General features: G+C 40.1%; 1 protein-coding gene across 2 annotated transcripts in view; it reads right to left on the bottom strand.

Annotated features, from left to right (window-relative positions):
- Positions 1 to 23229, bottom strand: part of GSK3B (glycogen synthase kinase 3 beta) — a 145771-nt gene that overhangs the window by 55037 nt on the left and 67505 nt on the right. For both annotated transcript variants that reach the window (XM_084225113.1, XM_084225112.1), the window contains exon 3: positions 10768 to 10851. In XM_084225113.1, the coding sequence (XP_084081239.1) occupies positions 10768 to 10851 (84 nt within the window). The remainder of the gene's footprint in view (positions 1 to 10767; positions 10852 to 23229) is intronic.

The raw sequence follows: 23229 nt of genomic DNA, 5'->3' as shown, positions 1-23229 counted from the left end.
ATATGCAAGGAAAAAAAAAATCAAAACCACTTGTATTTTAACACTTTTCCTGCAGCATGGAAAGTTCTTCTTTCCCTGACTCTCATTTCAAGCCAATAAAATTCATCCACCGCCTCTTCTTAGGTCAGAGCTTTCAAGGTTTAGTTATAAAATACCAAAAATAAATGTCCTAAAAAATTCAAAGTTAGCTTATGCTGGTAAGGCAATCTGTAAACCATGAGAGAAAACAGTCACATGAATATGAATGCTGTTTGCTTCAGTGTAGATACGACCTGATGAATATGCTAAATGTCTGCCTCTCAGAGGATGGGAAAGTCTTACTGGTGACAAATCACTTCACCGAGTACTGTTACTGAGGTTGGTGACTTTGATCCAAGGATTCATGTTTCATGTATCAAAAAGATTTACATGAGAGATTAGAGGAAAAAATGAGTAAAAAATAAATTATAGTGATTTTATAATCCTCTCATAATACAAACAAAAGGACACATGTAAAACATATGATCAGTATACCCTGTCTACACTACATCACAGCAGTGAGTTTTGAGAACTACTCTCTAGTTCATATAATCTTTGCTTTGCTTTCAGTGCCTCCATTTTTATTTCTTATTTTACATGCTATTAAAAATGGGACCAATTCAATATCATGACACAAGCACAAAAAATCTTGAGGCATTTGCCTCTTTAGAGATGGAGGCTTCACTTCTGAGTTTTGATGCCATCCGCAGTACCTGAACAAACAGCGTGGGTTTTGTGTGGTGCTGCTCATGTGTAAATGTGTATCACAGAGAACAGAAAGGCACATGAACACTTTTCACCCCCTCATCAACTACCAGGTTTTGATGTACCACTTGAGGGACCCAGAACTCCAATATGCAGCTATAAAGGCAAGGCTTGTGCCACTGGCCATGTAAGTAGTAGCATATTCCACCCCTACCACACGCAACTGACTCCAGAGGTTCTCTTCATAACTGCTATAATGAATTAAAGACTATTCAAGTGTTTTGAGTGACATCCTCCTGATGTCATCTGGCACTGGTCTGATAAACATACAGGAAAGAGTTTTCATGAGCCCTGATACTTCTCAGTGAGCATGAACTGGATGAAAATAATATCCAAGTTACCTGGATTCCCCTGAACAAGATTCAGGACAAGCTAGGAAGCAGTCATGGCCTGACAAGCTCTGAGCATGACGTAACCTGGTTAGCCTACCTCATGCATTCCTCCTAAACACATATTTTTCCAGTGACCCAGATGTATTGCAATAGGAAACAGGGCTAGCACAAAGAGCTTGCCAAATGAGGGCAACTGCTTGAGGATCAACTGGGACGACCAAGGCTTATCTTTCCATTACAGGGGACCTCACCACATATTCCACAAGCGACTTGTTTCCATACTGCTGTTTCAAAACTGCTGGTCTGGGAACAAAACAAGGTAACCATGTCACAAGCATGTCTGAAATTACCTACAGAGAAAAGACCAGAGGAAGCTGCAGCATACGAAATACAGAAAGCAAACACAAGATGTCATTAAATAACTCACTTCTCCCTAAAGACCTTGGGCTCGCTAGCTTTCTGTTGCAGGTAAAATGCTTATGTGTATTTGTATTCTCCTTTGCTTGCTGCTAAGATTATGACCATGTACAGTTCAAAATAAAAAAGGGGAAGGGCAGAATGCCAGATCCTGAGACCCAGAATCAAAGGATTTCATTAGGATTTTGACTTCAGCAATGGGGCTCATGTACCAGCATCAAGTGCTAGAAGCTGCTTTTTGTCACTTCACAGATAAATCCTCAGTTGACAAACACTGCTCCAAAACGAGCCACAGCAAAATAATCACTGCTTTGCCATCAAATTGCTCTCCACCTCTAAAGAACCATTAATTCAGGCACTGCTTCACTTTGGTGGGAAATACTTAATGCAAGTAAATACGCAATCTGTACCATAATAAGAAGCATGAGAAAGACTAGGACAGAAGAGCCAAAACATTTTAGCAACTTCATTCTTTTTCTTGTGCCAGAAATTGGAGACAAAACAGGATGAAAGTACATGAGTATTACACACAATGTGGCTGAGGACTGAGTAAAATTGAAAACATCGCCTTACTGACAAAGGAAAGGCTGGAAGTGTCAAACTCCATTTTAAAACTCTTGTCTCTTTCAGTCCCATAAGTAATCTGTTTAAAGCATCCTCCAGTTGTGCTTGAGGCCAATATAAAGAAACAGCTATTGAATTAGAATTAAACAATGGCTATTGAATTCAAAGATTCACTTTTCTAGATTGTTCCTTGCAGTGATAGTTAAAATACTGCTTCTCTGTGATCATCCCCTACCTCAACAAACCTCAAATTGATCTAAAGTGTTTCCTACAAGTTTTTGTTATCTTCTGTTTTCATTTATCAGACACACTACATTTACAATACGCACATATAAAGCAGCAACCAATACTAAGTCAGTCACAGTCCAACTATTTCCCCTATTTACCAGCATGATGATAGAAGCCAGGGAGGTCATATATGCCAAACACCAAACTAACAGCAAAAGGAAAATTCTTACTCTGAAAATATGTCAGTATCTAATAAGACGTTGGAAGTATTCCTGAACTGTCATGGCCTATATGGAATCTAAGGAAAACTTCTCTGAACATCAAGTAATAGGGTAAAAAAGGTTAAGAAACTATTCGGGGTGCTCTTTATTTAGGGTGACCATATTTACTACTCAGCATTTGGGAAAAGTGGTGAACATGCTCATTTCAGTTTTCATCTCCTGGCAAATCAGTAACAGTGTGACAGTGGTTCTGGTGTGGTTTGGGATGGGTTTTTGCTTGTTTTCATTGGGACTCTATCTGATCAGCTGTATGAGCATAACTGAGAGGACATGAACAATACAGGAGTTTCCTAAGCTAACTTTGCATTAGGAGAAATAAATGTGGAATTGCACTCTGAAGAAACTCACTTCATATGCCTACTCAAGCTAAATGCACACAGACAAGCAGTGCGCCTAAAATTAACTAATATGCCTCCAAAATGTACTTCTCATCATTAAAATTATCCCAAGGCTTCAGTATTAGGGCTGTATGAGGGAAATAAACCAATCAGTTTACCTGGGAGGATTTTTTATTTAGCATATGACAGCACCCCACTGATGATGTTTCAGAGGTAGGTGCTGCACAGAGCAGATAGTGACAGGATACAGCAATGCAAGGGTTCTGTCAAAAAGCATCTGAGGGATTTACCTTTGAGTTGGAAAGCAAGAAAATGCCTTTCAGCATTTCATGCAACTATGTCTTTTTTGAGAGTGCATTATTTGAACACTGGCGTGTCAGCATGAGGTAAAATATGCCCTTCACCCTGATTCAGGCATCTAGATTTAGACAATACACAAAGCTCAAAGTCACCATTTTTGCTCTAGGTTCAAAAAAATACTATTTTACTTTTCTTAAAGCCACAATCAGCACACACTTCACACTCCTTTATCAAGCACCCTGAGAGACCCACCTTCCTTCTCTTATCTTGCAGGCTGACATTGTACATTAAGGATACAAAGACTTTGGACACACTTTCAAAGACAAAGCAAAAATTTGCAGCCTTCCTACTCTGACTACTGAGTAGATATGATACTCAAGAAATATTTGAAAATGCAAAATATGTGCTAGTTGACCTTATTTGTATGAAGGAATGGTGACATCCAGTGGCCACGTGTGACTGTTTTTACTTGCAGTTTACAACCACGTCTATTTCAAAACAGAACTTTGGCTGCCACCAAAGAAAAGGGAGTGTAAGCCCAGAGATACAGTTGCAGTTTCACACAGATAAATACAAGGGTGTAAGAAGAGTTGAAGACTCAACTTCAGTGTTCAGAAAGATACCAGTACTTTTCTAATAGTACTGCAAATATTGGGCAAAGTATCTTCTTTTCTAATCCCTCACTCTTCATGACTGAGTTTGAGAACTGAGATATGTACCAAAAGTTCTGTTCTTATGCCTACTTGTCAAAATGTCAAATTGCTCTGTAATGCTCATTACTCTTCAGTAAAACACAGTCATGCTATGTAGGTAGGAACTGCCAAGTGGGTAAGCTGTGATGGCAGCATAAGGCCACATGTCAACTCTCCCAATAAAATCAATATTTAAGAAATTAGTATTTAAGAACTTTCTTGGGTGTCCTTTAAAGCCAGCTGGTTTATATTATCTGCCTTTGATCACTGAAACAGTAGAGGTTCTTAGGTGATGCACTAAGACATTCTTTATCAGAAGAAAAATAAAAGACATTTTCTGACCCAGTTTTCCCCTCTAAAGAGCAGCTACTGTAAAGGAAAAGGTCATACATTAAAATAATTTGGGGATCCCTGATGACTGTTGTTTATTTTATGCCCTGTGAATTCCTTAAGCTTATAGATGTACTTCCAAGGAGAATTTCTATGAAGTTGGAAACATCTGCCCAACATCTAAAAGGTGGGACTGAGCTATCATCTTTGACATAAGTGATCTGTGGATATTTGAAACCCAGCTCTCAAGCAGGGACTGTGCCATAAACTGGCCATAAGTCAGTTGGAACACATGATGTTCGAATCACTGGACTGTCCTGCACACCTCGTGATGAAACAAAAAGCAGAGTCTTTGGAGATCCATTTGTTTTCTTGACTGTTCACTACCTTCCAGATAAGTATGAATTTCTGAATCAGGATATATCCATGACAAAAAGCTAGACAAGACAATACACAATAATGGTTCAAACTACACGCCTGCCTCAGAACAAACAACATAAGCTGCTTTCCTAATGGCCATCCAACACGGGGAAGATGAGAGCAGGAGCTAGAGCTGGCAGAGGAATGACTTGAGAACAGAAGAGCGACCAACCAGATGTACTGGATGGCTCACTGGCCTAGAGAGAAATCTCTGAGCTTCCTATTTTCACTGCAGGCACCTCCCACACTAAGGATCTAGCCACTGCTGCCTACTCAACTCTTGTGAAGCCCTACCACAGGCAGACAAAACTGCTATTTCTAATAACAAAACCTACTCAAAACCAGAGACGGCTCATAACTACAACGAAGGAAATTCCCAGCCTGTTGTGAATCCTAACAGCAGTAACTGATAATCATTATATGATGACTGGTGCCCTTTTTGAAATGAGCTTGGCAGGCCTCAGGCAAGGACTACAGAGTTACCAACATCACAAAACTCCTCATAATTGGCATTAATTGCTTCTTTGTTGACAACACACAAGATCTGCCAGGGACTGAATGAATGGTAGTTACTAAATTCATCTCTAGTGATGGCCCTTCAGCACATTACTAGGCTGGTGCAAAACATTCACATAGACTATCAGAGCAAAATTGGGCTCAAGGCTCTGGTAATTGCCCCTTTTTATGCAGTAACTTTATTTTTTTTTTAAGTTCAATTAAGAAACCAAATAGTTCCCATTTTAAAGGAACAGAATGGATGTTTCTTACATGAGGACTCATCTGAACACTCCTGCAAGAAATAATGGTGATGTTCATGCCTCTCTGAAGGTGGAGGATGTAACAGGGATATAACTTGCAAATCAGAATGCTGCCCCCTTCTTCCAAACTTCTTCGTTGCCATTTAATCCAGTGCTGCCAAAGCCCATGAGATAGTGCACAGAAGCTTATAGATGCATCTCAACATGTATCTCCTGCGTGTTTATTTTAAACTTCAGCCTAAGTCTATGGGAGTAAATTTCCATCCTGAGTCTTCATGAACTTTTGGCTACATGCCCTTATAGCTAAGGCCAAATAAGACCTGACATCAATTAGAGCATGCAGAAGGGCCAGCTCAGCCTCCAAGTAAGCGTCAGCATATTGCCTGTTTGCGATCTCTCTGTACTTCCATTTTTGCTTTGACTCCTCAGAATACTAAGCCACCTTAAGAAGGAAAAACTAAAGGACACAACCTCAGGTGCAATTACTCAATATAAATTGTATTTACTTTGATTTGATGCAGAAACAAATCACTTCAGTAACTTTTCATCCTCATTTGGACAAAGGTATGGATCAATCAGTCTATTCAACACTCTAAAGTATCCATACAAGAAAAACTGACAGTTACAAAATGCCACAAAGATCTAACTAGAAATAAAGAGGGATAAAAAAGCCGGAATTAGGAACTCATTTCAGGTTTTACACAGCTGAGTAATTTTACTTGACAGCCACTGATTTAAGAAGTTAGGTCATTCTATAAAACATCAGGCAATACTCTTAGCAAAGGAGTCAGAGGAATTATTTGCTATATTCATGTTTGCCCTGCCTTGGAACATTGCTTGAAAGGCTCTCAGCAGAATTAGGCTAGAAAGGACAGGTGGCAAGACCATCCGCCCCCGCAAAAGTAAATCAAAACCTACATTTTTATATCATGCTAAACGCAAAGCAGTTCCTGAAATTAAGGAAATGTAGCAAAAATCAACCCTGAAATATATGCCTTCCTAATACTGTCTGATCTGCAGTGGAAAGCTGACAGGCAAATCAGGCATCCTGTTCAAGATCTTATCCTAAGGCATAATACCAAAGCTATCAAACAGTGGAGCTGGCTAGTCCTAAAATCCTGCTAATTTTTTCTAAGAATTACCTAGAAAACTATAAATCACAGCATGGAAAAGTCTTGTGACTACTTTCAGAAGAAGCTTTCATACACCATTCAACCCATTATTTGGTTGTATTTTCTTTCCCTCTGGCTCATTCCACTAGATATAATTACACATTTTAGATTACTGAAAAGCACATTACAGCTATGAAAGTCATCAGGCTGTATGAGATATCTGTTATCAGATAACTCATACAGCCTCAAAAGAAGAAAAAAATCAGAATTCACTCTGACAAATTCATTAAGGAAGAGGCTTTTGAAAAAATTGGGTTATCCAACAGGTCTGACAAATATCTGTAAACTTTCAAAAAGAATGAATCAAGGAGGAAAGAGCTTATAGAAGCAACTTGAATGCCAAGCCTGTCAACTGTCATCTTAATATAAATTACGTACCTTCTCTGAGCTCTTTTAGACTAGAAATTATTAGTCAAACATAATTAATACTTAGTACTTGGAAGAACTTTTTATATCTATATATATATACATAAAGGTATAAATATGTGTGCATGTGTGCATATATAGGCACACAAACACTTTGCTATATAAAGGCAGTATAAATTCAAAGATGCTGAGGCAAGAGGGAGTCACCCAGTCACAGAAAAGGAGAAGAAATCAGTCAAAGCCATGTTTGATACATGATTTTCATGCTGCTAAGGCTTGCTGGCTTTTGTCAAAAGAAGGAAAGAAGTTTAAGTAAACAGGTGACAAAAAAATCAGAGTTCATTACAAGAAAAAAAGATAGGGAGCTCAAATCCTTCAACCAGTTCCACATAGCCTGCAGAAACAGCTAGTGAAGAGCTCCAAATCTCTACAAACTAGCACTACAACTTGGACACAGCTAAGGAATGGTCTTAGTAGCAAGTGGTTTTTAAACTTGTTTTTCTATTTGATACTTTCCCATTTTCCAGTCAAGAATGAAACCTCCTGTTTTGCTAGAATGAAGCCAGTTTTAAGGTTCCTCAGTGTCTAAAAATGCCTAGCAATTGAAATACACTGAAGTGATTGTTAGGCTCATGGCTTTCAAAGAGTGCCAGTCTGACTAGATATGGAGAAATCCTTTGAGGTATCTCTAAATCAAGACATTTAAGCTTCTTGAACGTGGGAAAACCCTCCACCAAAAAAAAAAAAAACAAAAACAAAAACCCCCAAAAAACCCCCAACCCAACAAAACAAAACAAAACCAACAACAACAAAAAAGCTAAAAAAAAAAAAAAAAAAAAACAAAAAAAAAACCCAACACCCACAAAACAAACAAAAAAACCAAACCTGCAAACAAAAAAACCCCCAAACCCATCCAGAAAGAGAAGTTTTTGGGCTTAGGGATGCTGGTGTCAAGCACCCGAGAAGAAGGGAGAAGCCCAAGCAACATGAACAGATGGAGTAAATACAGCGGCATTAAAACCTTTATGCAAAAGAATGCTTGATGTACAAGTATCAAAATTTAATTAATGAGATCAGCAGTATAGGAGTTACCTCTGAGACTTTCCCATTGCTGCTAGACTTGAGTTAATTATCACAAACACAGATTAATGGCAGAGGATCATCAAGTTCTTCACAAAGACTGTCAACAATTGCAAGCCCAAGTCATCACTACACCACCACATTTTCTGCTATACAACTCTTGGATTTTTATATTACTCTTCCCATTTGACTTGCCTTCAATAATCAGTTTATATAAACCTGTGGGGACATACCATCTATATCTGCAACTGCTCCCTAAACATCCTTCCTGGTTACCAGATGGGAAATTACACTTTCCTCCTTCTCCACCCCACAAACACAGTTTGATTATGAGGGAAATATGAAGGAAAAGATGCTACTGCTTCCCAAAACTGACAAAAGAATGATAAGAAACGTTCTCCTTCTTTCCCACATCAACTTGAGAACACCAACTTACTTCTGTCTAGAGCTTTTCCCAAACAAACTCAAACCCCTTTCCTCCTAGCAGAGTGCCAGTCTGCTACAAGGCAAGAACAGCAACCTGTTACACCCTACAGTCAAAGGAGGAAAAGCTGTGGCAAGCTGCTGTGCTAACACTCAGCTTGTGTTTGCTACAGCTTCTTCTGCAGGTGTTTCCTGAGAGCTGCAAGAATGGGCAGCAGTCACGCACACCATCACAGAGTTATCTTCACGTGCTGCCACCTACATGGAAATACTTGCAAGCCAATTATGTGTCATTTGGTATTGAACTGCAAGAGACCTTGCAACCTGAACTGCAGCATTACACTGCTGATGTTCTGGTGGGTGTGTGCTGGCCCCTGGGACTGCTTCCCATTTGTCCTATTTTGCAACAGGGTAGCAGTGGAAATCTCAAAGGTACAGAGCAGAGGCATGAAGACCAAGGAGCAGAAAGTAACATGAAAGAAAACTTCTCACTGAAGCATAAAGATTCATTGGCCATGGACAGAAACATTTTTAAAAGCTACATCAGTGCTGCCAAAAATCAGCCACAAGGAGTTGAAACAGCAGAATGGAAAATTCAGTGTCAAGCTCAACTTCATTTAAAGATTTCCAAAAGAGTTTTTCTCAAGTTACTGTTACACAAAAGCTCCTCGGACAGTGTTCTGAACAGTTTTAACATTCCACTGTTTGCAGGAGGTTTTTGAAAGCCCTTAGATAAGGCAGTTGTCTCATCTGTCCAGGAAATTCTACTTCACTCCAATTAAGTTACAAAAATCCCAAACAAACCACCAACAAAAAATTCCAAACCCAAGCCCTCCTTCACAGCATTTTCCTTTTTGTACTCATGCTGCTTGAAGAATTTCTGTTTAAGAACAAAATACAGCTTAAAAACAACTACACTACCAGCAAAACATAGATAGCTGGAAATTGTTTGCACCATCCAAGAGCGAGGAAGGAAAGGGGAGGTTGATAAAGAAAAAATTTAAAACCCTAAATTGTATTTCTTCTTGAATGCTGTAGTTTTGCAGGCTCTCTATAGGCACAGGCAAGGTACAGGGCCAGGTCCCCCACAAAACACCTCTCAGGTAACAGCAGATCTCCTCCAATTATGCCCCTGTGCACAGCACAAGACAAAAGCAACTTATCCTGGAGATGTCAGCTCCTTTTCTGGCTCCAAAGACCATGAAAGGGGTGGGCTGCCTCTCCCAGTCTGTTGACCCACTTCATGAACCTGCAGTTAGCAACCTGCCAGTAGCTATCAGCTCTACACAGCCCTTTATAGCACTGTGGACAAGTGTATCAGCATCTGAAGACAGCTAATGGCGCAATCTGCCTTAAAAATGAAAAAAAAAATTAAAAAGGCAGCATTTATATAAATTATCTAAAAATTACATAAATATTTGATATATCGAAAGATCAGAGAAAATTCAGAAGGTGATCTAGCACATTTCCCAACCTCACAGCTTTCATTAACTCCCACACAGACCACAATGACTTTGCTTTTAGTCTGTGGATGATCCTGCTTTAAGCATAAGGTTGGATCAGATGCCATCTTGAAGTCAATTTCATCCTGTATTCTCCTATGATTTGTAAAATGCTGATAAATACTTAGATAAGGAGTACATTATATTTTCACATTAAAACTAAACCTTGTAACCCCTTCTTAAAAAAACCAAGGAACTTTTAGACCTGGACTGAACGAAAACAAATGTCAGTATCTACTTCTTGAGAGTTATTAAATCCAGATATTTGCTCTTTCTTCTGGAGCACAGACATTCTGACAAATGACACAATCACATGATCATACATTATTCTTTCCTCAGGCTCTGAAACTCAGCCTGCACCTGAACAGATGCACAAGGAAGGGGGCAGAAGCATACAAAGACTAGTTCTAGGAAAAGTCACATAAATGCTTTAAATCTAAAGTGCTTAACACTGAATCCTAGAAAACACATATATCTGCATATATAGAAAGGGAGTGCTAGAACACACAAAGCCCAGCTGTGATCCACTAGATTAAGAAAGAGGCAGTGCATATGCAAATCTACTGCAGCCTTGTTCTATTTTTGGCGTAACACTACTCCTTATGGACCACACACTTCTATACTGAAAACCATCTGCTCCAGTATGACCTGCTGGGCACCATTACAGAGTTTGCCCAGTAGTAAATGTCTGATATCTTCACATTTCTGTCTTCATAGATTCAGACAGTCCAGTTATACCCCAGACAGTTACCAGGACACATTCCTTTGTTTTTTTTCTTACCTTCTCTCCACTAGAGTAGAAGAAATAACGCAATCGGACAATGTTACAATGATCCAACTTTCTCATAATCTGGAGCTCTCTGTTCTGAAACAAGAGAAAAGCAAACAATTAGAAAAACTATCTGTGGAAAAGGTAAAGGTACCACGATGCACACTTTAACAGATACAGAAATTGAAAAACCAAAGAACAACTAAGCTAGAAATGCAACAGCTTTCACATGTTTATCAGTATTTATTGCAATTGCTTTATTATTAAGAATATTGCCACCTTTGACTACATTTTCTGTCTAAAATAAACATCCAAAAATCCATCACGTAATTCAAGAATTACCTACTTGCATTATCAGTGTGTCAGTGGTAAAAGGCAAGAAGACATTAATTTTCCTTTTTTTCCCCCCGATCTTATAATAACACAATATATCAACCACAAGGATAGGAAGCCTATCCCATTTAAATACTGTAAAAATAATGCAAACATTGTCAAAGCAAACAACATTTCTGCCTATATGCCCACCCTTCTCTACAGTGCAAGAGAGGTTTGTAACAAAAGATCCCTTCCTCTACCATTCTTTTTGCAATACCAACATAAAGAACCTGAAATTGATTAGTAACTCAATTTCCACTTTTGTTCAACCAAGATTAAACCAGTTTAGACAGACAGAATAACAGCATTATTTTTCTATTTTATATCAAGCTGTTTGCACCATCCAAGAGTGAGGAAGGAAAGGGGAGCTGTTAAAATAAAATCAGTTCATAACATGCGTGATAAACTGAGAAATTTACTGCAATACCCATTGCATAAATATTGCCTGAACAAATGAAGGATCTTGCAGGTAAAAACAAATGAAGTTTTGAAATGCAGGTAGGAGTAAAAACAAGCAAGTAAAATTAGCACAGCTATGTTTGTCACACTTCATTCCACAGCTGTTGCTACAATACTTCTTTCCTCTAGTCACATTTACACATCGCTGGTTTTCCCTTTTCAATTAATACGTAATCTGCAGCTACAAAAATAGAAGGTATTCCATTTTTTTAATTTTACTGTGGGATTGCTAATCATATATCCTAAAAGAGAAAGAACTAATACACTAGACTAATTCACTGTTCTTTACTAGCATCATTAACTCTGGCCAAGTTCAGGAATATTTGGGAAGAGAACTCTTTAGCCACCACACAGTTTCACACTCAAATGCACAAAGCTAACACCCACTTTGTGCAGTGCTGCTGTCAAAACAATGATTTCAGATTCTGTGTTATCAGAGGGTCACATACGGTGTCTGTCACTACAATTAATAATTAAGGAGCTCCACAAGAACCACTCAGAGCTTCTAATGCGAACATGGCTACAAACTCTGCTTTTAATTCCTCTAAGCCATGTAGCCTTAAAAAAAAGAGGTGCTACATAAGATGCAGTATCATTAATCCTATCAACCCTGCCACCCGCTGACTGAAAAAATACTTCAGAATTAGCCAGCGCTTTACAAACACGAGTGACATCTCACACAGTTATCAGGTGGCAATCACCCAGCCAGTGGTTAAGGAGAAAGCAAGTCCCTCCCTGAGCCTGCCTGGCCTCTGAACAGATTAAAGCCTAAGACCATTCAGTAGATACCAAGACAGGCCTATTCTATACTGCAAGATGAAGATAAAGTAAGAGAAAGCAACGAGAGAGGTTTTCATGTAGCTCCTGAAATCTTCTGGAGTGAATTTGTGAAAAAAGGAGTACAGGCTTCACCACATCACCTCATCAATATGCCTCACATCTCACAGAGTAAAGCATTCTCCTGGTAGGAACAGGAGCTCACATAGTCTCCACTTACTCATTCTTTATTAAATCACATTTTTTAAAAAGTCAATTTTGGGAGTCATGGCTGGGATTCCTGTGCTGCATAGCACAATTTGAACTTCAGGTCTACAGAATCTCCTCCTCTTGTCTTGTACAAACCACTGCTGACCATGGAGTATCTCCCTGGACCTTACAACATGGAGCAGATTTCAATTAATGAGTGAAAGCAAGGATGGGTCTAGATCCCACTGGTTACAGAATCACCTATTATGACAAAATTAATTTCTGTTGCCTTTTACAGCATTGTACTATAGGACTAAACCTAATACTGCAGGTTCTAGTACTTCAACCAAATTCCACCAGCATTTCATAGCCCAATATATGGCAAGTTATTTCTTTTTCCCTTTCTCCTACTGACTGTGAGATGGGAATAATACTTTTTATCTCATGGACTTACTGGAAGAAACAAATATGCTAAGCATTAATGTACAAATATTATTTTGGTAATATCTCTACTAGCTTCTTAAAATACCCATACGCCAAGTCAGGTTATTGCTTTGTGTTCTTTAGATAGGGTGTACATGCTGATTGGATACACTGGAAAAAAGAAATCAGCAAAAGCTATTCTAATGCTAGGCTGAAGTTATATTTATACTCTGGTATCTCATCCTAGCACAAGCACAGTTTCTGCCTACTGTGATGCCTTCCACTTTGATCCATCTCCTCCAGCTCTCATCCTGACCATCTGCTGCAGCTGCACAAAGAGTGTTTCAAGAGGTGCTAATATCAGGGATAAGTCATAAACCAGTTACACAGTAACCTATATCTTGCATCCTGTGACTAGGCAGAAGGAAACATATCTAAACTGCAATCTTAGCCAAATAGTCACCTCAGCTATCTTAAAACCAACCTGATTTCTAATCACCACTCCCTGGTGGAGTTAAAACTGGAAATACTTGAACAATTGCAAAGCTCAAATTGGATACGGCAGGGGAACAGCTACTGATGTTCATGTTCAAGAATTACTTTTTTCTCAGACGAATGCTTCAAGTAGTCTCACTTTACCATATACTTCCCTGTATACATCTTAAATAAGTAACAACCTTTTCACATTAAGATGTGGGCTATTAAATAGCAGTTCAGAATTGCATGGAGAGGAAGAGGAAATATCAGGTTATAACCAGGGAACCTTTAGTGAAATGAACAGTGACAGATGTCATGCACCAAGTGCAAGAGACAAAATGCATGTCTAAAGATAATGCAAACTAAAATAATTTCAAAACAGGCTGATGAGAAAGGCTGACAGTGCACATTCAAAATACAGGGTAGATTAAAACCTAAGGCTCATGCTTATCCTTAACTCATCATTTTTGTCTTCCAAGAAACATGGATGCAAAGCCAAAGACTTGAAGAGGAGGAAGTTGTTATACTTTCCTGTTCCCCCACCCATTCAACATGAAGGAAAGGCTGAGTTTTCTAACTGAACGAGTGTACCAGGCCTGGTAAGCACTGCAGAGAGCAATACCCTTCAGCACCAGCCTTGCTACAGGACAGGACCCGGCAGACATTTGTTGCCACCAAACTGTGCTGCTGCGGCACACGTTCCTTTGAGGAGCCGCAAACCAATGGGACTATGAACGGATTACTCAGCAAATTTTCTGCAATTCAGTTTCTTTATCTAAAATAGATTTCTTTATCCAGAAGGCAAAGGCTGCTAATGTAGACTGCTCTATGATCAGTGCATTTAAGCCCTTCACTAACTACTGAAACAAATGCCATGTGACAAAACCCTGTTCTTCACTTATGAAGACAACTTTCCTAGACCAGACTGCCTCTTATCTGTTCATTATATTGAAGAAAACTGGTCGCTCATCACGGTTAAAGATTTGGTTAAAGATTGCCAAGACATCAGATTTATAACTTCAAAGCACAGCCAATAAAGTTCATGCAGGAAGATTCATGCCTTCTCTCCAAAGGCACACATTCCCAATCCCTCAGAGCTGTGTTAATGCTGCATGTGATACAATACCACCAAAGCAAGGTCATTTCTGCCTGTATTACTACTGTAATCTGCTATTACGAAATAGGATCACCATCACTCCCGCTACATACACTCCCCTTCCTCGCCATCCAGGGATTTCTAGAGCTAAACCAGTTTGCATTCACCACTCTTAGTCTGACTCTTTGCTTCTCCCTGCCTCACACCTCCCCAGCCCCTTCTCCCTCCTTTTCTTACAGCAGGGGATAAAATGACTGGCTCATCAGAGATGAGGTTTATGGACTTGCAAGTTCCTGAACTGCACTAGAGCAAATGACAGTGAAAGGCTTTGTACAGCTCATGTCAGCATGACATTGTCAATATGCACCCAGTGAAGTGGAGAAATATAACCTGGATCCAGTTCGGAACAGAGTGCCTCAGTTTCCTTAGCTGAAGGGCATGTGGGGTTTTGATTCTTGTTTTTCTTCTGAATCACCTTTTTAAAATCTCAGCAAGGTTCTTTGAGGACCATGTTCAGAGCAGATGAAATGGGAGAAATTAGGAATTTATATTTTTGCTTTCTGTCACACTAAGGACATGACCTGGTTATTTTAAACAGATTAAATTATGCATGTCTTGAACTTTTAGAGAAGATATATTTTATATGGAAAGGCAGGATAAGCTACCAGTCTAATTCAACAAGTACCTTCAGCATCAGACTTCTAGCTTAAATCAAACAGGAACAACAACTAAGGTTAATGCTTATTTTTGCACTTTTTAAAGTAATTGTTATTATTCTTGGTGTAATACCTTCAACTGATGAAGCTCAATACCTTATGTTCTTCTATCAGATTGAAAAAATAGAAAATGGAGTATAACTGCATGAACTGTGGCATGAAAGTAGCACAGGTAGATCCAAATTTCACAGTATACACACTATTCCTGCTCTTGTATGTGTCATGATTACTGTTTCCTTTTTTTCTCTGCTTCCAACATAATCTTCTCCATTTAACCACATTTCTTATCCTTCATAAAGGTTTTCCCACAATGAAGAGCAGGAAGAGAAAGTCATGGGCAAACTGGGGAAGAAATCAGCTTCCAGCAAGAGGCATGAAGACAGTGATGAGCCAGCAAGGGCTTGCTTCTCCGCGCCCCCCCCCCCCCCCACCCCGGTTCTTCCCACTTCTACAGCCAGAATGACTCATCACATCCACTCACCTTCACCTACTGCACCACTCACCTTCACCTACTGCACTGCTGAGCCTGCCCTGACAACAAGCTCAGGCTGAAACATTGAGAGATTCAAAGCATTTTTCATCCAGCAGCAAAAAACCTCTTTATTCTGACCCCCTCCCACCACAAGAAAAAGGCTGGGCTCCAAGCACAGGGAAGCAGACACATGCTGAGAGGATTTTCAGTGTGATCCTAGCCAACTTTGCTTGATGCCTTGCAGGAACAGCTGCTTGCACAACAATGAAACCATCCCTCCTAAACTAAGCTTTGCAAAACTTACCGAATCAAAAAAACTCAAGACCACATAGGATGCCATTGAAATAGCACCTTGCAGGTTACCAAGGGGTAACCTGGGATCACAAACCCCACCATATTTAGCACATTTTCACTAATATTGTTACTAAAGCTCCAATCCTAGCAATATGTGTGGTCTGTCCTAAGCTTAGCAGTCAGTCCACAAAATACAAGCTGTACCGCATCTTCTCTAAAACCTCCTCAAGGTGCCTGACCCATTCCTCCAAAGACAGATTTCAAACTCCATCAATCACAAAACTGCTTTTAACGCTGTCCTGCTGTCAGCACAAATATTACAGAAACTACTCTCACTGAGTAGTTTCTCACTGACTTTACCAGATATTATAATTCAGGCATTTTACAGAATAAAGGCCAATTCCTACATCCATCTTGCCCCAATATATCACCAACACTTCAGTGCTTGGAGGCAAAAGTAGTGCAAAAGTGTAGCTACAGAAGCCTGGGCTGGGAATCTGTCCATGCTGGTCATCAATAGCTACCCACCCACATTAAGTACATTTTTTAGGCAAGCAATTTAACGCAGAGATAAACGTGAACAGGGATCACAGTTTTCCTCCTTTACATTTGAGGTGTGGATTAGGACAAAGCCTCAGTCTCCCCTCCTGTCAGTCACAGCATATTTATAGCACCAGCAGATCTAATTTGGGGTGGTCTCCATTTTTAGCACACCTATTAGTCTCAAACTCACGCAATCATGACCTTTAATTCAAAAACAGGGGACAATGCCAACAAATAAATACTATCTATTAAATATCTGCATCCATGACATACTAAGAGCTGTAATGACACAACACCCACCACCCAGTTCTTGCTGTTGCATCGATGACTGCTAAATACTTGGAGCCCAGCAGGTCAGAAAGTCCACATACCCTGTCCTGCTGCAACCTCTACCAATGTGTAACACATGCACAGCAGCAGTTTTGAGGGTTAGCAATTGTAGAAACACTTCAGATTTATCACCCAGAAAGTCCCAGAAACATAGATCAAATACTAATTTATATATTGCTGATGTTCTCAGATTCCCTAAGGAAAACAAAAACCAAAGAAACAAAACTAAGAAAAACAAACAAAAAATTGGTGATAGCCATCAGCAGTTTACAGTTCAAATACAGAATTGCTGCTTTAAATACCCTCACCCTCCACCCCTTCCTTATATCTCTTCCTGCTTGCAATTCACAGGAATCCCAAAGGGAAAACCCAGAGGCTAAGTACCTATACAACATGAGAATAATGAGTGCATGTGCACTGTGCCACGCAAGGGGCATGAGCAGAGGAAGCTGCCAGGGGGTCCAACATACAAAATGCTTGCGTATGCACTTCTGTGCAACTCGGCACATTGGGGTTGCATCATGCTCTACATAACCAGAAGGAACCATACCCAGAAGGAACATAACTAGAAGGAACCAAAGGCTCCAAACCCAGCTACATCTCCCTGTTGAGATCCACAACGCTGCCGCGCTTTCCTCTGTTTTTCACCCCGTAAACCTCTGATAATTAAGATCCCGAAGCAGCAAACGATAGAGGTGCAGAGCACGGCTGCACCGCAAAGCACTCCTGATACGCTGGCCCGCAAACACCCAGAACGAGTCACAGGCACAAACGCTTGCGTCAGCTGTATTCTGTCCAAAATTTATTACTGAGCACAGCGACCTTCAGCCTTGGCAGGGGTACAGAGCAGGGCAAAAAGTGTCAGCTCTGAATGCGGCAGCAGCAGGCAGGACCGGCCTGAAGAAGCCGGTGGGCAGAGTGTGCTGGGCTGGAGCTGGAGCCGGGCCAGGGCAAGCTGAAGGCACAGGCTTCAGGCAAGCATAGGTGGGGCCGCCAGCACGCTCCCAACCTGCAAATCCATGATTATTAACAGCTTGACTGAAATTAAAGAGCAAGCAGGGGCTGCAGGAGTCAAAAATATGCTTTCAACTAAAGAATATTGAGTGAAAAAAAAAATAAAAATCACACAGCTACCACAAAGGTGGGCTAGTTTTCATTAGCCTCTTCAGAACTAGACAGATTTGAACCACAACCATGCAGCAATGAGTGAGCTGACAGGCGTGCTGGATGAAAATCTGAGCTACTAACACACACCTTGTTTTCACCCTATTCATTCCTTCTATTTTATTACTGCTCCAAATAAACTCAGGCAATGCATCCCTTCTCAGGAAGGGACCACGTGCTCTCCCAGTTCCTAACTCTTCCCCTAGATAGTCACTAATGGCAAGTGCCATATTATGTCATCGCGAGGCTGTTCTTTCCAAGGCAGAACACAGCCCTTAAGCAGACAACTTGATCTTCATACAGCTATTACACATAGTTTCCTATAACTGGAAAGAGAAATGGCTTATTTGTGTTCTTAAGAGATAAAACAAGCCTTGATCTTTCCTAGGAGAACAGAAGAAAAAAAATTGACTTTTCTTTCATTTTCTTCCTGTATCTCAGCAGTTAATTGAACAGTGGAAGATGAATTCATTAGCTCACTGTTGCCTCTTTGAGTGGAAGTGGAGTTTAAGAGCCTCTCAGGGACATCATACCATCTCTAAATTCTTTCCAGCTTGGGAAGCTTGAGACTAAACTCGGAAGACAAACTGATTTCCAGCATCATGTCGCTTCTAGACCACAACCTGAAATTCACTGAATACTTTTTAAGTGGTTGTTTCAAATACTGTGACCTGATAAACAGCTCAGTTCTACACTTCTATTCTATAGCATCTGCTGTGCTCTGCCAGCAGCAGGTCCAGATGCAGGAGGAATTGCAGGGTATCCAAAATAAAAGTTAGAAAACCAGAACTAAGTCTGAAACTCAGAGAGATTGCTCAAGTCCCTTATAAGATTGAAATAAAGTGCAGCAGAAGAAGAACTGAAAGGAAAAGTATTCTGTAAAAGGCAGCCCTATGCTTTCAGAGATAATAATAACCATTCTTTTTCAGTGGAAGCACAGAGGATCTCTGTTAAAACACTCTTAAAGTAAAAATTCATTTCCTTTCATAGAAATAGCAGTCAGATTTTTACTCATGTTTTGATTAACTCTTTAACTAAGAAGAAAGTAAGTATAAAAATGCCTTTAACATCAGTCCTCAGGGAGTCTGCAATATCCATAGAACCTTACACCTGCAATCATAACCAGAACAGGTTGCAATTAATCTACTAATCAAATAAGTTCCAATCTCCCACGGGCATAAGACATTTGCTGGGTTGCTAATCACTATGTTATTAAACATTAATGAAATGTTTTATTACTCTTGGCCTTCTCTTGTTACATACGATGTAGCAGATGTTTCATGCAAACAGATTCCAAAGGACTTGCAAAACAAAAATAATTTCTCCTCACCATCAAAAAAAATTTATTTATTTAGGGAACAGGTAAGTACTGCTTCCAATGTTTATTTTTTCTTTGTGTCAGGCCTATTGCTACATGACATGAAAAAGCCTGATGTTACAAGTCGTGTGGGGCTTTTATTTCAATCCAAATTACTCCCTCAGACCTGAGAGACGAGGTTCAAATTAGAAGACACAAAAAAGGGAAATGATGGGTGGAGACTAAGCAGGGAGTAAAGGGAGAGTGGAACTGGCAAGTGGAATTAGCCTGCAGATGATTACTTGCCCAGCAGAATTAAATTTTCACGCAGTACAATTTCTTTATAATGAGCTCCCAAATAACTAAGCTTTTAAAAGCATAAGCATCCCCTGCTGAATTCAGAGGTTGGGCAGCTCCTCCTCTGGGGCTAGGGGAATGGGAGAGGAATTTGGCCCAACTCCAGCAGTGAAGTTAAAATTGGAACTTACACACCTTACCTTGTACACACACAATGAGCTCTTCTCCCCATATCCATGCTGGCTCCCCACCCCCTGGTTTGCTAAGTTCGTCATGAGCAGATAACAAAATTTATTAGCTATTTCTATAACTAAGAAAACCACCACATGTGAATACCATGTCTAAGATAAATCTAAAATAATAAATACCCTACCAAATTTCAGATGACATATAACAATGCCTGTTCAGCCTGACATATAACAATGTTTCAACACGCCTTCATAGTTTTATATATAAAACAAATTCAAGCTTCCCCAAATACATATCTTCATATTAAAAGGCAACAGCACATTCTTCCCAGAGCTGCAGTATAATTTCACCAGTTGACCTTTGCTAGATACAACCTATCATACACTTGGAAAGGGAAAGCCAGCTATGTCAAAGTACAAATTTACTATAAGCTGTTGAAGAATTAGTGTTCCAAGTTTGATAAAACAGGTTATCAGACTTTGTGCTTGAGAGTTTTTTCCTTAGTCAGCATTACTGCTTTTCAAACATTGTCCCAGTTCTCAAGAAATCATTACCTTTGACAAAAGGGTGTCAGAGCACTAAAATGAAAAGATTAGGAAATCTTCACATTCACTTCTAGCCTAAATTGCCCCAAAAGAAAAAGTACAGAGAAAAGCAAGTTTTAGTAACTATTTGCATAACAAGGTGTGTTTTTTAATGACATATTTAAAAGCAGAGAGACAGCACTATGATTAGATTCACAACTTAGTCGCACTGAAAAGGAATAGAGATGTCAAAAAAAAAAAAGCAGAAATAAATTCTTTCATATGCCAGGTGAACACCATGAATTTAAAATGGCACACTTTTAGCAAATTTCAAAAGGCTACACTACCACCTCATGGGCTTCCAGTTTCAGGGTTTCCCAAGCACCAGATCCAGCTGGATAAATTCAGGGCAGGGGCAACCTAATTACCATGAAGCCCAGTCCTTCTCCCCCCAGTATGTGTAAAAATCATAGAATCACGGAATGGTTTGGGTCAGCAGGGACCTTTGAGATCACCTAGGTCCAACCTCTCTGCCATGGGCAGGACATCTCCCATTACCATGTTGCTCAGAGCCCCATTCAACCCAGCCTTGGACATTTCCAGGAATGAGGCATCCACTTTCTCTGGGCAGCCTGTTCAAGTATCTCACCACTTGCACAATGAAGAATTTTTTTTTAACATCTAATCTAAACCTACCCTTTTCAGTTTAAATCCACTGTCCCATGTCCTGTCATACATGCCCTTGTAAAAAGTCCCTCTCCAGATCTATTATAAACTTCTTCAGGTCCTGGTAAGCTGCCCTAGGATCTCCCTGGAGCCTTCTCCAGGAGCTGCTCCACGCAGCTTTGTGAGCATCCTGACTTCCATCTTGCTTCCAGAATAAAATGAGAACTTGTACATAACCCTGTAGCACGTAAACAGAAGAGAACCACTGAAAACAAGAGACTGAGGGAACAAAGATGACTTGGTCAATCTTGGCATAACCTCATCCAAAGTTTGTCAGCAGCCATCACCAGATGCATCCAAGGAAGTTCCTAGTCATCTGGAGCCCTAAAACCTGAAGACATGGACATTTAACTTCTCTTTACTGAACCTGTAAATTGTTTCCAAAAATGTAATTGTAGAAGATAGGAGGCTCAATGCAAATCAATCACAAATTATGTCAGAAATTGTCTCCTACACCACCTACCACCTTTTCAAGGGACTATGCATTCTTCTGTATTTAACATTTAGTGCTAGAGAGCATTCTCATAAGCCAATTCATTAAAACATCCACTGTTAATAATAATGCAAGTGGCAAAACCTTCACTGACCTTGCCAAATATTTCCCACTACAAGATTTTATTTTCATGGCTTAAGAAGATCTCCCACCACACACATCATGCAAAACAGACATGCTGTGGAGATGACCAGGAGCTGAGTAATGATCCTGCCCCTCTACTCAGCTTCACTAAGGTCACACCTGGAGTGCTGTGTCCAGTTCTGGGTTCCTCAGTCCAAGAAAGACAGGGAGCTCCTGGAGTGGGTTCAGCACAGAGCAACAAAAATTATAAAGGTACTAGAGCATCTCACTTATGAGGAATGGCTGAGGGGTCTGGGCCTGTTCAGCCTAGAGAAGAGATGACTAAGAGGGGACCTCATCAGCATAAGCACCTGAAGGGAGGGTATCAAGAGGATGGAGCCAAGGCTTTTCTTGGTGGTGCCAAACCATGAGACAAGAGACAATGAATAGAAACTGATGCAAAGGAAGTTCCATCTGAATATGAAGGAAGAACTTCTTTACTGTGCTGTTAACCACACACTGGAACAGGCTGCCCAGAGAGATTGTGGAATCTCCCTAAATGGAGATACTCAAGAATCATTTGGAAGCAATCCTATGCCATGTGGTCTGGAATGACACTGCTTGAGCAGTGATACTGGAACAGATGACCCACTGTGGTCCCTTACAACCTTGCCCATTTTGTGATTCTGTGAATTAATTTCCTCGCCCCACGCCTAACCAGTGAAAATATCTTTTTCACATTTTGTTGAAATCAAACTTTCTACAAAGGGTACTGAGGACCTTTTGCATTTAAAATCCCAAGAGTATGAAATAATGAAGATTACTCTCTGCTGAGGATGTGATACTGCTTGCTTTGCTTATGTAAGCAAGACAGTATCGCTCCCTACACATTCTGCACACAAGGTTAGGTTAAAACAAGTCACTGTATCTTGGGCTCACTGTCTACTTACATTCAGGAAAATTCAAATGAATTTTAAAGGTGAATCAGTTAAAACTTTCTACATTGTTTAACTGGACAGCTGAATTCAGAAAGATCTCAGACAGTGCATTTCTCTTGGAAAGTTCATTATCTACTCAAGAAGTCAGCTACAGCATTATCACCCACAAACAGATCTATGCAGACAAGCCAGTAGGACAGCATGCCACAGCTCAGTGCTCCACCAGGAAGGGACTTTCTACTACCACCTGCACACGGCATTGTGCTTTTGGACTGTGTACAGGCTGTTCCCACTAGCAAGGAGGATTCTTTCCAAGAGATATTCATCAGTTTAAATCCAAACAAGAGTCCTTGCACTGTGTATCCTTCCTGCTAATTGATGGCCTTCATGCTGCCACAGAAATTGTTCAATGAATACACTGACTCTGTTATGCCTCCAACACTCCAGGCAACCCTCAACATGCCCTAGTTTTTCCTGTGTCTCATACTACTTTCTTGTCCTACTAGATCTGTTAGCCCTGCGTGAAAGCAGATAACCTTTATGCCTGTTATGCAGTTACAGAAACAGAGTCATTGCCTACCAGGAAATCCAGCATACTATCTGCAAACCATGTCCTTTCTTGCCCTTAAAAA

The sequence above is a fragment of the Fringilla coelebs genome, assembly GCF_963513975.1.
Source record: "Fringilla coelebs genome assembly, chromosome: 2".
Classification (NCBI taxonomy): Eukaryota; Metazoa; Chordata; class Aves; order Passeriformes; family Fringillidae; genus Fringilla; species Fringilla coelebs.
The sequence above is the reverse complement of the archived record's forward strand: the minus strand, read 5'-3'. Positions and strand labels throughout refer to the sequence as shown.